General features: G+C 39.2%; 1 protein-coding gene across 1 annotated transcript in view; it reads left to right on the top strand.

Moving 5' to 3' along the window:
- Positions 1-246: 246 nt before the first annotated feature.
- Positions 247-16,582, top strand: part of VCL (vinculin) — a 76,625-nt gene continuing 60,289 nt past the window's right edge. Inside the window, exon 1 of the mRNA XM_021718008.1 lies at positions 247-317. Coding sequence (XP_021573683.1) covers positions 298-317 — 20 coding nt within the window. The 5' untranslated portion in view covers positions 247-297. The remainder of the gene's footprint in view (positions 318-16,582) is intronic.

The following is a 16,582-nucleotide window of genomic DNA, read 5'->3' as shown; positions in this document are numbered from 1 at the left end:
CAGAAGGATTGCCTGAGCCCAGCAGATCGGGGCTGCAGTGGCCATGATCATGCCACTGCACTCCAGCCTGGGTGACAGAGTGAGACTCTTACTACAAAAAAAGAAAAAGTCCTGAAATTTCCTTTGAATGCAGAAACTTTAATGAAATTTATGTGTAAAATATATATTTCAAGTGTATTTAAGTTATCATTTTTAAAAGTCTGAGAATTTATTTTGGAATCATGAATATTTATTTTTTCCTTATAGGTTGGAAAAGAGACTGTGCAAACCACTGAGGATCAGATTTTGAAGAGAGATATGCCACCAGCATTTATTAAGTGAGTAATAAAATATTCTTCTGTTGCTAAGTAGAATAATAATACTATTACTGGGAAGAAAAAGTAACTGATTCCAGTAACAATTTTTTTTTTGGTATAAAACTTAAGTTTACAGCTGAAATTTTAATTTATACCTTCCAACACTTTTTAAAAAAAATTATTGATTTTAGTTACTTAGGCATTTTTGACAATAGTTTTTAACAAAACCATGACTTCTGAGTTTGGCTTTTCAGAATGAAAAGGATTTTGAAACACATTCTGACCATAGCATGCACGAATCTGTATTGTACACGAAACACCTTTGGACGTAAGGAAATAACATTAGGTATAAACTTTGAAAAAATTATTGTTGCATATTTCAGTTGTAAATTTAAGTTAAATTTACATATCTCCTCGTACTTCTATAAGTAATTTTTAGACTTTTTTGACTTATTCTGCCTAAAACAAGCAGAGATACTAATTTTTGTTTAGGTAAAGCTTCTCAGGTTCTTATATTGTCTTTGCTTAGTTTTGTTCTACATGGTAGTCAAGTCCTAAGGAAAAGTAAAGGCTGATATATAAGCCAATAAAGTAGAACTCATAGAAGTCAGTGAGAATAAGGTAAGACTATTAAGGGAAAAAAAAGACTGTATGAGGCCCCAGGTTCCATCCCTGGCACCTCCACCCAATAAATAAATAAAAAGGGGTGCAAAGGATTTCTTTTCAAAGGGCACCTCAAAAGAGAAAATCCAAATGGCCAACGGATATAGGAAAGCACGTTTGTTCTATCTCATTATTCATCAGAGAAGTGCAGATTATTCTATTAAGCATTCCTAACTTAAGTCTGATAATATCAATTGTTGATAAGGATGTGGAACAACTGGGATGTTCCTATACTGCTGTTGGGAATGTAAATTGGTGCAACCACTTTGGAAAACAATTTGATGTTAGTAAAGTAGAAGACAAACGATTCTTCTTCTGATATGTTCCCTAGAGATACTCATGCACATACACACTGAGACCCATGTGCAAAAATTTCTATAACCATTGTTCATGATGATTGTATATAGAGAAGAATGGATTAAAAATAATCACGGTGTAGTCAGACATTGTCATATTAATCATTAATAAGAGTGAGAAATTTTCACTTCAAAATGGTTAATTCTATGTTATGTGAGTTTCACCTCAACTGAGAAAAGGAAAGAATGAATGAATCTCAAAATAATTGTGAGAAATTAATGATAGGCAGATAGGTAGGTAGGGTAGATGGATAGATTCTTTTTACTTAAAGTTAAAAAACATGCAGAAATAAACTATGTTGTTTAGATGTGCCTATTTATATAGCAAAAAGATAAAGATGACCCTATATACACCTCAGTTCAGGCCCTATCCCTGGTCTGTGTTGTGAATGGGAGGACATGAAAAAAAAAGATAAAGATGAGTAAGGAGATACTGATTACCAAAGTCATGGTCGTCATGTCCATGGGAGAGAGGAAGAAGTTTATACTCGGTGAAAGACACACTTAGAGGCTTCTAAAGTGATAATAGTGTTTTGTTTCTTGATTTAAGTGATGAGTTACATGGGTGGTTGTTTCCTAATTATTCATTATATTAATCATATGTTTATGCAGTTTTCTGTATGCATGTTATATATCACAATTTTAAATAAAGCTAAAAGTGTTCTTTTATTTTTATCCTCCGTATATTCTATTATTTTCATTGAACAGATTTAAAAATTTCACCCATATTGATGTCTTATTGTTTCTAACTTACTTGAGTGGGTGCTTTATGGAACTGTGTTTCTGTTAATTCTGTAAAATATCTTCATGTGTCAGGTATTGGAAGCATCTGGTTTTTGTAGAGCCCGTTTAATGGTGGGAGAATCTTTTTTGTCTTACCTTTTTTGGACTTGGTGGTCTCAGGGTTCCTTCCAGCTCTGACCAACATGAGCCTCTTTTGTTTGTTTACGTGCCATTCCATCAGCCTGGTAATCTTAGGAGGAGTCTTATGCAGCCAGTTAAACCTATTATAATTAAACTTGCATTTACTTTATATTAAAAACACAACTCTGCTGGTACCAGGTTGTCCCTCACCCACTGGAAGGTACAGGCATGGTGAGAGAGTGAGTAGGGAGTTTCACTATCAGGTAGGTAGTTGGACTAGGTGACCCAAAGAAAAATTACTTTCCTCCCTGATATTTTAGTCATTTGCTTGGTAAATGAATTTTGTCAGGAAACTCATTTCTGTTCATTCTGAAATATCTATGTGCTCACGTAGGCTTCTTTGGGAACTTCGAAAAATTGAAGAGGATCATACCCTAGTTGTGATAAAAATTACAAAAAATGTTGGTGTCTTTAAAACAAAACGAAATTTCATTGATCACTCTTTGTAGTAACAAGGGCACCAATTTCTTACTTTAGTAATTTGGAATTTTTTTTTTGAGTTGGAGTCTCACTCCGTCGCCCAGGCTGGAGGGCAGTAGCACTCTCATGGCCACCGCAGCCTCGACCTGCTGGGCTCTGGCGATCCTTCCGCCTCAGCCTTCCAAGGAGGTGGAACTACAGGCGCACACTACCACGCCCGGCTAATTTTTTGATTTATTGTAGAGATGAGGTCTCGCCAAGTTGCCCAGGTGGGTCTCGAACCCTGCAGGCTCAGGCAAACCACTCGCCTCAGCCTTCCAAAGCGTGGGATTACAGGCTGAGCCACAGAGCCCGGCAGTAATTTGGAATTTAAAGGAAAGAATTAAGCATTTATCCTGCCTTTTTTATACAAACTTTATTTCAGAGTAGTCTAATAGCTCTAGTTGATAAAGGAATTCTATCCAATACATGTACAAGATTTGAACCTTTATTATACCATGGAGAAAAAATCCTAGTCTCCATGGGAATCGGGGAAAAACAATGTGTAATGACCAACTGAAAAAGTTGCTAAGCAGTTTTTTAAAAGTATATAACTTAATATGTACACTCTGAAATGCTGCTTGAAAATAGCCTGGAGTACAAACAACAATATGACTGTGGTTGTCAAACAAATTTTGGGGAAACAGATATTCATTTAATATTACAATTTACGCTTTTCTTGCTTTTCTATAGAATGCAAACTGAAGCAGAAACTAGCAGATGCCTTGACTTGAAGGGGGAGAGGACAGACAGGCAAACAGATGGAAGCAATTAATGACATCCTTGGAACTGTTGACTAGGACATTCTTTTGAGCTGTTTGGTTGATGTTTAGAAGTTTCCAGGGCATGACCGACTGAAGCTTCCTCTGTAGTGTACTTTTACAAGGATTTCTAAATAGTGACTGCTTAGGCAACATTAAAGAATAAAATCAGTTTAAAAAATGTATTATTACATAAGTATCTACTCCTAGAATGAATGTTAGGATGTCAGGGCTAGAGAAAACAGAAGATATATGGCCTGTAGATAGAATTATGCCTAAGCCATTTAGTATACGTTTAAAGATTTTTTTCAGGGAAGGATATTACATTTTCAGAATTTGAGAATCTCAAAAATCACATCACAGGCTATTTGTGTGACTGGCAATTAAGGACATTTTGGAAAATGCTGACAAATGGATTTAATATCATTTAATAATGATGTATTTGATTTGTAAGTATTAATGAGGGACTTCCAATGCCCAGGCAATTCCTTATTGTTAAAGTGAGAACTGTTTTAATGGAGAACAAGATTTGCATTGTCACCACCTTTCTCTTGGGTGGAGCAAAAGTTATCTGATCCCTGATTGCACTGGTAGATAGTGTTCACAATTTACTAATTTTACCCAAGATTGCAATAATAGCCACACTGTTGCACAAGAGGTGTAGGGTTGCATGATGATTGCCATAGAAACTGCCCTGATCATCATAAACTTCAGTGGTGCATTGATCATGATGTATTATTAAAACGTTGGTCAGACTAACTCTACAAGAAATAGATCACGGGCAACCCCTTCGGGTCCCCTCCCACTGTGGGAGCTTTTCTGTCCTCTCAATAAATCCTGCTTTAAAAAAAGAAAAAATAAAGAAATAGATCAGTTGTTCCTTTTGAGACTGAGAGCAGGGTAGTCAGCTACTGTACTCCATGTCTGCATTTTTTTTTTTTTTTCTGAGTTGGGGTCTCATTTGTTGTCCAGGCTGGAGTGCAGTGAGCATGGTCACGGCTCACTGCAGCTTCAAGCCTCTGGGCTCAGGTGGTCCTTCTGCCTCAGCCTCCTAAGTAGCTTGGATTATAGGCTTGTGCCACCACACCCAGCTAATTAAAAAATTTTTTTTTTGTAGAAATGAGGTCTTGCTTTGTTGCCCAGGCTGGTGTTGAACTCCTGGGCTCAAGCAATCCTCCCACCTCAGCCTCCCAGAGTGCTGGGATTACAGGTGTGAGCCACTGTGCTTAAGTCATGTTTGTGTTTTTTATCACTGTCAGTTGTCATCATCATCACCATCACCATCAGACAGCTATAGGAGTAGTTAATATTTATATATAATTGATTAATGGGCTAGACAAACTCATTGGTTAATTGAGCATTTATTGATTACCTTTTATGTGTCTAGCATGCTAAATGCTATATATAGATAGTACTTCTTACCGGTGTATAATGAATGATCACTTTTGAGATGTATTGCAAATAAAATATTAATAAAGTCCCAAAGGCTATTAGTGCTTTACTTTAAAAAAAAAACTAAATTGAGGCTAGGCATGGTGGCTCACGCATGTAATCCCAGCACTTTAGGAGACTGAGGTGGGAGGATTGCTTGAGTCCAGGAGTTTGAGACCAGCCTGGGTAACATAGTGAGACCTCATCTCTACAAAAAATTTAAAAATTAGCTGGGTGTAATGGTGCACACCTCTATTACCAGCTACTTGGGAGGCTGAGGTGGGAGAACTGCTTAAGCCCAGAAGTTTCAGGCTGTGGTGAGCCATGATCCTGCTCCTACATATCAGCCTGGGCAACAGAGTGAGACTGAAAAACAAACAAACAAACAAACACTATATTGAACATACTTAATTTCACAAGTATAATAATATCCCTCTCATTCCTGCTTACTATGAGTTTTTTCTTTTAACTTTCATTTAAGTATAATACACTTGCTTTTCATTTTGCTTTTTTTAATGGGCGAGAAATGAGAGGAATTACAGCTATTGTGGCTGGAAATTGTGCATAATCCCAGGTGTACCCATGGAGATATGTCATAAATGAGAGTTATTTTTCTGTGTGTGATGAAAGAGCAAAGGTGGAAACTGCTTCTGCAGAGAAATTTCTTAAAAAAGAAATATTTTTAGAATAAGAATTCAGAGGGACATATCACTCACTGTAAGTAGGAACAGTAGAAAGAGGGTTTATGTAGGAAGTGGTACTTGGGAGAACAGATAGATGTGGGGTGGAAGGAAAATACTCTGGGTGCAGTGAATGGCGTGAGCAAGACATGAGGGCCTGGGAGGAGAGGAGCAGTGGCAGTGGTAAACCAGGCTTAAGTCGGCTGGTTGGGCCAAGTGGCAAAGGTCATTGAAAGCCAGGCAGAGAAATTCACATTTGGGCAGCAGAGAAGCTTTGCAGTGCTTGAGCAGTAAGATGACAACATGGAAGTGGCTTTTCAGGAAGATTAATAGCTAAATACAAAATGAATAATAGGTACTGGAGCCATTATAAAGGAGAACAAGCTGTATGTCAAACTGATCAGATTCATCTTCTGTCAGTGTATATTCCCTTCAAATTGATTCCTTATAGGTGAGAAATGTTTATGGCAAACTATTTTATTTGCCTTGGAAAAATTGCCATTGCAGTATACAATGGAATTTCAGTCTTATTTCTGCAATGGAGCAGAAATGAATAAGGAATATGGTTCTTGGACCCTATCCAAGGGTGTTCAGTATCCGAATGAATCCAAAGGCATCTCTTGTGAGGTGATCTTGTGATATACATTTCTTGAAAAGGGCATAGTGCACGTTGTCTGTTGGCAGACAGATGACAGTTTCATCTAGAACTGGACAGTGTTGTCAGTTTCTGCCTCAGGGCTGCTCTGATCAGTCTGCTTGAAATTGTCAAAACTTACCCCGTATCTTTATAATAAAAATTGTCAAAACTTGGCTTGATTCACCAGCTTGGATTATTTTTGAAACACATCGTAATGTCTATCTAGGCTTATTGAATAAAAGATGTTCCTAAAATACTATGTGAAAGGATGCACTATTGCTACATAATTGCCTTTAATCACATTTCTTGGGAATTATCTTGTTTTAACCTTTAAACTTTATTAATTAAGTACAGTTGTATATACTTGTATGCTTTTACCATAACTTATGTTTTTGTTTTTTTTTTTTGAGTTGGAGTCTCACTCTGTCGCCCAGACTGGAGTGCAGTGGCTGCTCCCGGCCACCGCAGCCTCGACCTACTGGGCTCCGGCGATCCTTCCACCTCAGCCTTCCAAGTAGCCGGAATTACAGGCACGCGCTACCATACCCGGCTGATTTTTTTCTGATTTATTGTAGAGATGAGGTCTCGCTGCCCAGGCGGGTCTCGAACCCATGGACTCAGGCAATCCACTCACCTCAGCCTCCCAAAGGCGCGGGATTACAGGCTGAGCCACCGAGCCTGGCTAACTTATGTTTATGTACAAAGAAAAAAATAAAAATGATTAAAACATGATTAAACTTGATTTAGATCTCTTTTGACCTAAAGTAATGGTGTCATATTTTTAGATCACCATTCTTTATATTTTGCTTTTTCTTTGCTAATGATCTTGACACACAAAATAACTTGTGATGAAATTTGTATTTTTAAACACAGTTGTGGGTGAAAGTGCTCAGAATATCTTTTTTTAGAACGAATACTTTGATCATGCCACCTAATGCCCTTTGGCTGGGGCTAGCTAATGTGTGATTTAATTTTTTTGTTGTTGTTTCTTTTGTTTTTTTTTATATTTTCTTTTGAGAAAGCAGGATTTATTTAGAGGACAGAAAAGCTCCCACAGCAGGAGGGGACCCAAATGGGTTGCCCGGTGTTTTTTTTTAATTTGGGTTTTTGTTAATTTGAGTTTTCCACTGCTATGGTATTACAAGATAAGTTTTTTTTTGTCTCTTAATATGGATGACTAAGTTTGTGTGAGATAGTTATTCACCTCTGCCAGCTGCCTTACTGAGTGCTTTTTGACCTAGAGCAAGCACTCAGACTTTAAATAGTTCACCTTTGGACTTGACACATTAAACATAGTTGGGTACTACTGTTTGTCACAGACTTTCTCAATCAAAATGGTTTGTGAATTTTTTGAGTCTTCTTAATAGTGAATTTTGAGACACTTTATTAATTTGCTGAAGAGTTCTAAACATTGGCAGGTATTAAATCCATGGTTTCTTTTTCTTTTTTGAATAGGAATCTGACTCTGTTGCCCAGGCTGGAGTACAGTGGCATGCTCACCGTCACTGCAGCCTCGACCTGCTGGGCTCAGGTGATCTTTCCACCCCAGCTTTCCAAGTAGCTGGGACTATAGGCGTGTGCCACCAAGCCCAGCTAATTTTTTGATTTATTGTAGAGGCGAGGTCTTGCTGAATTGCCCAGGCTGATTTTGAACCCCTGGGCTCAGGTAATCTTCTCTCCTCTGCTTCCCAAAGTGCTGGGATTACAGGTGTGAACCACCATGTTCAGCCTGTGGTTTTCTTTGTATACCCTTTATGATTAAGTTTTCTACAATAAAACTTTTTTTTGAGTCGGGGTCTCACGCTGTTGCCCAGGCTGGAGTGCAGTGCTGATGATCACGACTCACCCAGCCTCGACTTTCTAGGCTCTCAGGTGATCCCTCTGCCTTAGCCTCCTGAGTAGTTGCGACTACAGCAGCACGCCACCACCCTAGCTAATTAAAAAAAAATTTTGTGAAGGTGAGGTCTTTGCTGTTTGCCCAGGCTGATCTCAAACTCCAGGGTTCAAGCAATCCTCCTGTCTTGGCCTTCCAAAGTACTGGGATTACACACGTGTGAGCCACCACGCCCAGCCAGAAGTAAATACAACTTTAAGCACGCAGTACATTCATGCGTCCCTTAACAACAGGGTTATGTTTTAAGAAATATGTCCTTAGGCAGTTTTGTTATTGTAGGAACATCATAGAATGTACTTACACAAACCTAGATGGTATAACCTACAGCACAGCTAGGCAATATGGTATAGCCTATTTTTTTATTGCTCCCAGGCTACAAACCTGTACATCATCTTACTCTACTGAATACTGCAGGCATTTGTAAAAAAAGTGGTAAATATTTGTGTATTTAAACATAGCTGAACATAGAAAAGATATAGCAAAAATATTGTATTATAATCCTATGGGTACTGTTGCGTATGGGGTGTGCTGACTAAAACATCATTATGCAGTATTTTAGTTTTCATTTTCTACAGAGTAATCAAAATCACATGATTGAAAAGAACTTAAGGTGCCAATGGAATTCACGTTTATTGAACACCTATTGTTGGGCCAGGTACTTACATGCAGTATTTTCATATTCTCATGTAATTCTGAGAACACCAATTTCAAGGTAATATAAACTCACTTTACAGATAAGAAGATTGAAGTTTTTACAAACTGAACTCACTCAAAGTTGCTCAGCTAGTAAGCGGCAGGACAGGTTTCCTATTGGTGGCCTCGTGATTTCCAAGCCCATGTTCTTTCTACAGTCCAACCTTCCAGGAAGTCATGTAGTCCACCCCTTGCACTCTAGGCAGTACCAGCTCTGTATCATCTTGGGGGATAAGTTGACACCTTTCTTAAGTATTTTCAAAGAAGGAATCATACTGATGTAATTTATGGTATGCTGCATTGTTTTGCAATTCTTAAAGTGTAAAGAAATTAAAGTGATAAAATTTTAAAGTTAAAAGGAATCATAGAGACTATTTAACCAACCACTTTATTTTAGAAATGAATTTAGGTCATTGGCTGACCCAACCCTATCCTACAGAAAAATCAAACAGAAACACTAAATGGAATTAGATACAATGTTCCCTTAATTATTACCTTGATCATGTAGGCCCAGCCCTAAAATTAGCTCAAATTCTTTTTTTTTTTTTTTTTTGAGTTGGAGTCTCACTCTGTCGCCCAGACTGGATGCGGCGGCCGCTCCCGGCCACCGCAGCCTCGACCTGCTGGGCTCCGGCGATCCTTCCGCCTCAGCCTCCCGAGTAGCTGGAACTACAGGCGCGCGCTACCACGCCAGGCTAGTTTTTGATCTGCTGTAGAGATGAGGGCTCGTCAAGTTGCCCGGGTGGGTCTCGAAACCGCGGGCTCGGGCAATCCACTCACCTCACCTCCCAAAGGCGCGGGATTACAGGCTGAGCCACTGAGCCCGGCTCAGCCCAGTAACTTTAAGGTTATTGGTACATAAATGGCAGAGGTGAGATTCCAACCCCAAACTGTCAGACTCCACAGCATTTTTCAGTATGCTAAGGTACTTTCTTACTCTTTTTTTTTTTTTTGTCAGTCTCACTACATCGCCCAGGTTGGAGTACTGTGGCACGCTCATGGTCACCCCAGCGTCAACTTGCTGGGATCAGGTGATCTTTCTGCCCCTGCCTTCCAAGTAGCTGGAACTACAGGCACGCGCTACCACGTCCAGCTAATTTTTTGATTTATTGTAGACATGAGGTCTCGCCAAGTTGCCCAGGCTGTTCTTGAACCCGTGGGCTCAGGCAAGCCTCTCACCGTGGCCTCCCAAAGTGCTAGGATTACAGGCTTGAGCCACTGCGCCTGGCCTTTTAAAAAAATTTTTTTAAAGATGTGGGGTATACAAGTGGTCATCATACAGGTAAAGTTTGGGCCTCCCTTTGGTCCCCACACTGCATGGCACCCTTATTGATGTTGTTTTCCCCCAACCCCACCACGGCAGTATGTCACTGTTGCCAGTCCCTTTCTTGTAGTATTATGGTAAATATTCAGGGTCTGCTTATGAGTGAGAACATGTGGTACTCTGTTCTTTGTTTCCTTGGTAGATCACTGAATATGGTAGACTCTAAATCCATCCAAGTTGCTGTGAAATCCATGTGTTTGTCTTCTTATTTTTTTTTTTTTGAGTTGGAGTCTCACTCTGTCGCCCAGACTGGAGTGCGGCGGCCGCTCCCGGCCACCGCAGCCTCGACCTGCTGGGCGCCGGCGATCCTTCCGCCTCAGCCTTCCAAGTAGCCGGAATTACAGGCATGCGCTACCACGCCCGGCTGAGTTTTTTTTTTTTTTTTTTTTTGATTTATTGTAGAGATGAGGTCTCGCCAAGTTGCCCAGGCGGGTCTCAAACCCGCGGGCTCAGGCAATTCACTCACCTCAGGCTCCCAAAGGCGCGGGATTACAGGCTGAGCTTGTCTTTCTTTATGACTGCATAATATTCCACTGTGTATATGTACCACATTTAAAAAAATCTAGTCCAGTTTCGATGGACAGCATGGTTGGTTTCATGTTTTTGCTACTGTGAATAGTGCTGCAATAAACATGCGTGTGCAGTTATATTTAACTTGCTAACTTTTTAAAAGAATTTTGCTTTTTTGTTTGCCAGGGAACTTGATCTACAGTTTTCTTTTCTAGTTTTATTCTTCTCTAGTTTTGGTATCAAGATTATTTTAGCTTCGTAAAATAAGGTCTTTTTCTAATCTTTGCAATAGTTTACATAAGACAATTTGCTCTTCAAAGTTTGACAAAATTTGCATCTAAAACTCTCTGGGTCTTGTGTCTTTGGGAGGAAGAGACTTGTTTACTCACTCATTTACTTTTTGCTATCTAATTTGGGTTTTAAAATTCACTGTGAGTCAACTTTGATTCTGATACTTTTTAAAGAAATTATCCATTTCATCTATACTCCCAAATTTATTTGTGTAAAAGTCTTAGTAATCTCTCATTTTTTCATCTCTATTGTATCTCTAGGTATGACATCTTTTTTGTTCATTTTTCTTTGTTTCTACTTTTTGCCTTTTTTAAAATCACTCTTGGTGGAGATTTATCTGTTTTATTACTTTTTTCTCCCAAGATCTATTTCATTATATTCTTCTCTCATATTTATTATTTAATGCAGTTTGAATATGGCATTTTCGGTATTTGTCTTTAAGTTCAGACTTTCTTGCTTTTGAATGAATGTATTCAAGGCTCTTAATTTTGCTTTCAAGTCCTACTAAAAGTTAGGGTAGAGCTACATATACTTTGTCCTTCAGCTCTAAATAATTTTGGTTGTAAGCCTCTTTAATCATGTATACTATTTCGGAGTGCATTTTCAAGTTTCCAAAAATTCTTTTTGCTGTATTTCTAATTTAATTGCATTGTGTTCAAAGTTATGATTGGTATAATATCAATTTTTGGAAATTCTTTTGTGACGTAGTAAGTGCTCAGTTTTGGTGAGCGTACAATATACGCTTGAAAAGAAGCCATATTCTTTTTTGCTTGGGTGTAGGGTTCTATTTATATCACTTAGGTCAACATATAAGTACTACTGGTTAAAGTTATTATAGCTTGTCTGTTGAAACTATCAGTTTGTTATTGAGTTATGTTAAAAGTCGCCTATACTAGTTACATACTTTTCCATTTTTCTTGTAATTGTCAGTGTTAGCTTTATGTACTTCAAAGCAGTATTGTTAGGTGGTTACAGTTTGTGATTCTACTGTGTTCTAAATTCTGTTGATGATTTGTTGTTTATTATCCTATTTTAGAATGACTGTTAATTGATGTTAGCCTGCTCTTGGCTTGTATCTCCAGATTCTTTTTTAAAATTGACATCCTAGTTTTTGGCAGTTGTTTTCATAAGTGAAAATATCCTCTTATCGTGACAATTCCACTCCATTTTAGGTAGCTACACCTCTCATTTATTCATTACATTTATGCTGTGACTGTCAACTTTTTTCAGCATAGGGACCTTCAAATAATTACTGAGACTTTTAACTATTAATTGATTAAGGAATGATAAGAGTGAAAAGAAACAGTGAGTTAAGTACTATTTAAAAATAATGTGGGCCGGGCTCGGTGACTCAGTCTGTAATCCCGTGCTTTGGGAGGCCGAAATGAGTGAATTGCCTGAGCCCGTGGGTTCGAGACCCGCCTGGGCAAATTGGCGAGACCTCATCTCTACAATAAATCAAAAAATTAGCCAGGAGCGGTATAGCGCGTTTGCAGTTCTGGCTACTTGGAAGGCTGAGGCGGAAGGATCACTGGAGCCCAGCAGGTCGAGGCTGCTGTGGCCGGGAGCCGCCACTGCACACCAGTCTGGGCAACAGAGTGAGACTCCAACTCAAAAAAACTAAACTAAAATAAAAATAAAAATAAAAATAATGTGACCAGGCTCGGTGGCGCAGCCTGTAATCCCACGCTTTGGGAGGCCTAGGTGAGTGGATTGCCTGAGCCTGCGGGTTTGAGACGGCCCAGGCAACTTGGCAAGACCCTCATCTCTACAACAAATCAAAAAATTAGCCGGGCGTGGTAGTGCACGCCTGTAGTTCCAGCTACTCGGAAGGCTGAGGCGGAAGGATCGCCGGAACCCAGCAGGTCGAGGCTGCAGTGGCCGGTAGCGGCCACTGCACTCCAGTCTGGGCGACAGAGTGAGACTCCAACTCAAAAAAGAAAAAAAGTTTTATTTTATTCATCATAATAGCATTGTCGTACATTTGAAAACTACTAGTATCTTTGAGACACGCTTGCTTGTATTCTCAGGCTGTGTCTGCGGTATCTCTAGGATGAGATAGGGGAAAAACCACAGGAGTCGATGGACTAATTGGTGGCAGAGTTCTTGATTGAACTTTGCCAGTTCAGAGTCAGCACTGATGCCAGATTTGGCGAGGGGGCAAAGGAAAAGAGGAGAAAGAATAGAACTAGTCATTCAGGTTTTAAAGGATGAGAGGTTGTGACTCATGCTCTCTCTTTCAAATAAGCTGCTTACCAGTATTTGAGGAACATGGAGCTGGGGCAGCTGTAACACTTGTACCCCCCCCCACTGCCAACATGCTTCTTTCTTTCAGTCATCCCTTGACTTGGGCAGAGTCCTGCTTTGCGTGCAGGTGAAGTCAAAACTGGCTGCATACTCTCCTAATCTCAAAAATCTGAAATACAAGAATGGAGCAAGCCTGTGGGTTTTGCGTATATGTGCATTTTTGCTTTGTTTACTTAGTGTACCTGTTCTAGGAAAGAAGGGTTTGGTGTTACCCTTAAAGGGTTTTGAATATTTTCAATATGACTCATCGTGGGTTTTTTTCAAATTAATTTTTTCCCCTCAGCTTTATTGAGATGTAACTGACAAGTGAAAATTGCATGCTTAAGCTGTATCATTGTGTTTTTAATTTTAGTTTTGGGTGTACACATACCGTGTCCTGTACTATCACTATTTGGTCTTGACAAGAACGAGAAGGCCGCTTTGCATTACGTTATACTTTAAGAGAGTTGGGACAGAGAAGGAATGCTTCATGGATGAAGCCTGTGGGATCTTTAAATGTAGGAGCACGGGGTTGGAACAGCATGTTTTTAGTATTATCACACAATGTCCACCCGGGTGAGTTGATGCTGTGCACTTGCTACTTGAACTATTAAAGCTTGTACTCTGTGTTCCCAACTCCCTCCTAAAAACTGTAACCATGCTTGTGGCCTTCACTGAGGTGTCTAATGACTAATGGCTGAAGATCCTTGACCTTTCTCAAAATGGCAACTTCAGGAGCAAAGCATATTAGCTATTACTGGAATGAGTATTTCTACTGATACGGAATGAATGTTTCTTTTGTTTTAAAGTAAGATTTGTGGCAAATAGCTAGTATTTAAAAGGAAGCTTTCTTTTCATACATCTCCCTAAGTCTTTTGAAATCTTCCTCTATTTTATTTTTATTATGTTTAAAAATCATGTGTATGTATACAGAAAGATCTGAGGAGGGAATGGATTGATTATAGAGGCAATACTTCTTATCCGAGGGATACTAGAATGACCAAACTCCCAGCTGCTGATGTCTGAAGTGCTGAGCTCCTTAAATCCTAACTACTTCATGAATAGATAATTTCACTTAGAAAGACCTTTGACTGAGAATAGCCTCTAATATGTGGAACAGCAGAAGGTGTTTGAAGGATTACCTTCTGTCCCACTCCCTGGCTTCTTATTCAGGCCTTATATTATTAAGGACCTGTATTTCAATATTATCTTTAAATGAGGCCATGTATGTAGCCACTGGGAAAAAGATGGATCCTAAAATAAGATATTTATCATGCAAGTAAAAGTATTAAATGTAAGCACTTAAATATATCACCATTTTTATGAACTTGTTTTGGCATTTCTTCTTTTTTTTTAATTTATTTTTTATTTTTTGAGTTGGAGTCTCACTTTGTCAGCCCAGGCTGAAGTGCAGTGGCATGATCACAGCTCATCGCCTCCTGGGCTCAGGCAATCCTTCTGCCTCGGTCTTCCAAGTAGCTGGGACTACAGGCATGTGCCACCATGCCCGGCTAATTTTTTATAGCAATGAGATCTTGCTATGTTGCCCAGGGTGGTCTTGAACTCCTAGGCTCAAACAGTCCTCTTTCCTCAGCCTCCCAAAGTGCTGAGATTACAGGAATGGGCCACCACGCTTGGCCTTATTTTAAAATATGATCTCAAACTTGGAAGTGATATAGGCCTTTCTTGATGACTGAGAGATTCTGCCCAGATGGGAAGGGAAAGGAAAAAAGGTCTCAACAAGGGTTAGAGAGGGAGCCAGAATAGCTCTGACACATGTCAGGGCCAGACTGATTGGAAATGACAGTGAGGGAGGTGCTGGGTGCAGTGACCACTGTGAAGAAAGCCTCATGACCAGCTGATCATGTTCTTTAACTTCCTCCTTCCACCTGTTTCCTTCCCAAGTGTTGTCAGTGCTTTATGTGATCAGATATGTTTGTAGACTCACCAATGCACACTGTCCCTCTAAAACAGAGGGCCCTGGAGGTAAACACCTGTTTCCATGGGTGTGTTCCAGGATATTCCGATTCCATGAAATCAAATTTTCAGGTGTTCTTCTCCATAACACTTTAGTCTTTAGCAGACAGAATGCATTTTTGTGACAGTATTTAAGACATGCACTTAAGTGACAACACTAAGTGACACCACTAAGGTCTGTTTTTTGTTGTGTTTTGTTTTTATTAAAACAGTGAATCTTGAATCTGATTTAGGATGAGTTGCCTCTACTTCCCCAACCATTTTTTTTTGGGGGGGAGGGAGGGGTGAAAGTTTAATTTGACTGTTTTAGAGTGCTTCCTTGTTTTAAATTATGGATTGTATATGTTTGAATAAACTCACCAGACTATCTCCTTTATATTATTTATATAAAGTGCTCTCCTATTCATGGCTAAACCAGTGAGCTCGGCTACGATGACTGATTTTTACAGAGGCAGATTGAGATTGTGTGGCTTTAGGGGGAGAAAGTTACCTGCACTTTGTGATGGTAGACTGCCCTCCGAAGTCAAACTAGGCCTATTGCAAGTGCATGTTGTTTTTCACAGAGAGGACTGGGAGGAGGGGGAGGGGAAAATGCCTGCTATGCATTGCAAAAGGAAATCAGAGCTACTATGAAGAGCGTTGTGAGTAGTGGTGAACCTCAGAAGGCAGGAACAGGAAAACTGTAACCCATTACCTTCTGTGTCACAGCTTTCCTAACCTCTTAGGTAAAAATGACTCCTGTGTTTGCGCCTTCAGCCTATGCTTCTAAATACTGATTTGCACTTTTTTGTTTATATGCCTGTCTCCTCCTGTCAAGGTCCCTATTTAAGATAGGGACTCTTTTTAAAAAATCTCCGTATTTTTAGGAATCATACTATGTAGTAGGTCTTCAAATATATCAATGAATGAATATATAGAAGAATTCAACTAAAAGAATTTAAGATTAGTAACTCAATTTTTCTGGGGATAGTTTGAAAGAACCTTAAAAAGGGCATGTAGCAATCTTTTCATAATCTCTGGATGTATTTTCCTTTAAGTTTTCTGGAGTAAAAGGTTGAGCAAAAGTTAAGCTTCTTGGTTAATTATAATTGTCACATTGAACTGAGGAATTGGAACCTTCTAAATTGTCTCAAATTATTTAAGGTGGTAATTCTGGAAAGACTAGATTAGTGGGTCATGAGTGAGCATATTTAGGGATCCCGTGAGGCTGTCATTAGTCCATTTGATATATAGCATAAGAATTTTCTAGTAATCTGGGTTGAATACTCAAAGGCAGAAAGAAGTATTAACTTGTACTAGTTGATTGATTTAACATATCTAATTATTATTATTATTATTATTATTTTTTTTGAGATGGAGTCTCATTCGGTCACCCAGACTGGAGTGCAGTGGCCGCTCCC

The sequence above is a fragment of the Carlito syrichta genome, unplaced genomic scaffold (genome assembly GCF_000164805.1).
Source record: "Carlito syrichta isolate Samal-C Ts95f unplaced genomic scaffold, Tarsius_syrichta-2.0.1 Scaffold311707, whole genome shotgun sequence".
Lineage (NCBI taxonomy): Eukaryota > Metazoa > Chordata > Mammalia > Primates > Tarsiidae > Carlito > Carlito syrichta.
Note: the sequence above shows the minus strand (reverse complement) of the source record. Positions and strands in the feature narration are given on the sequence as shown.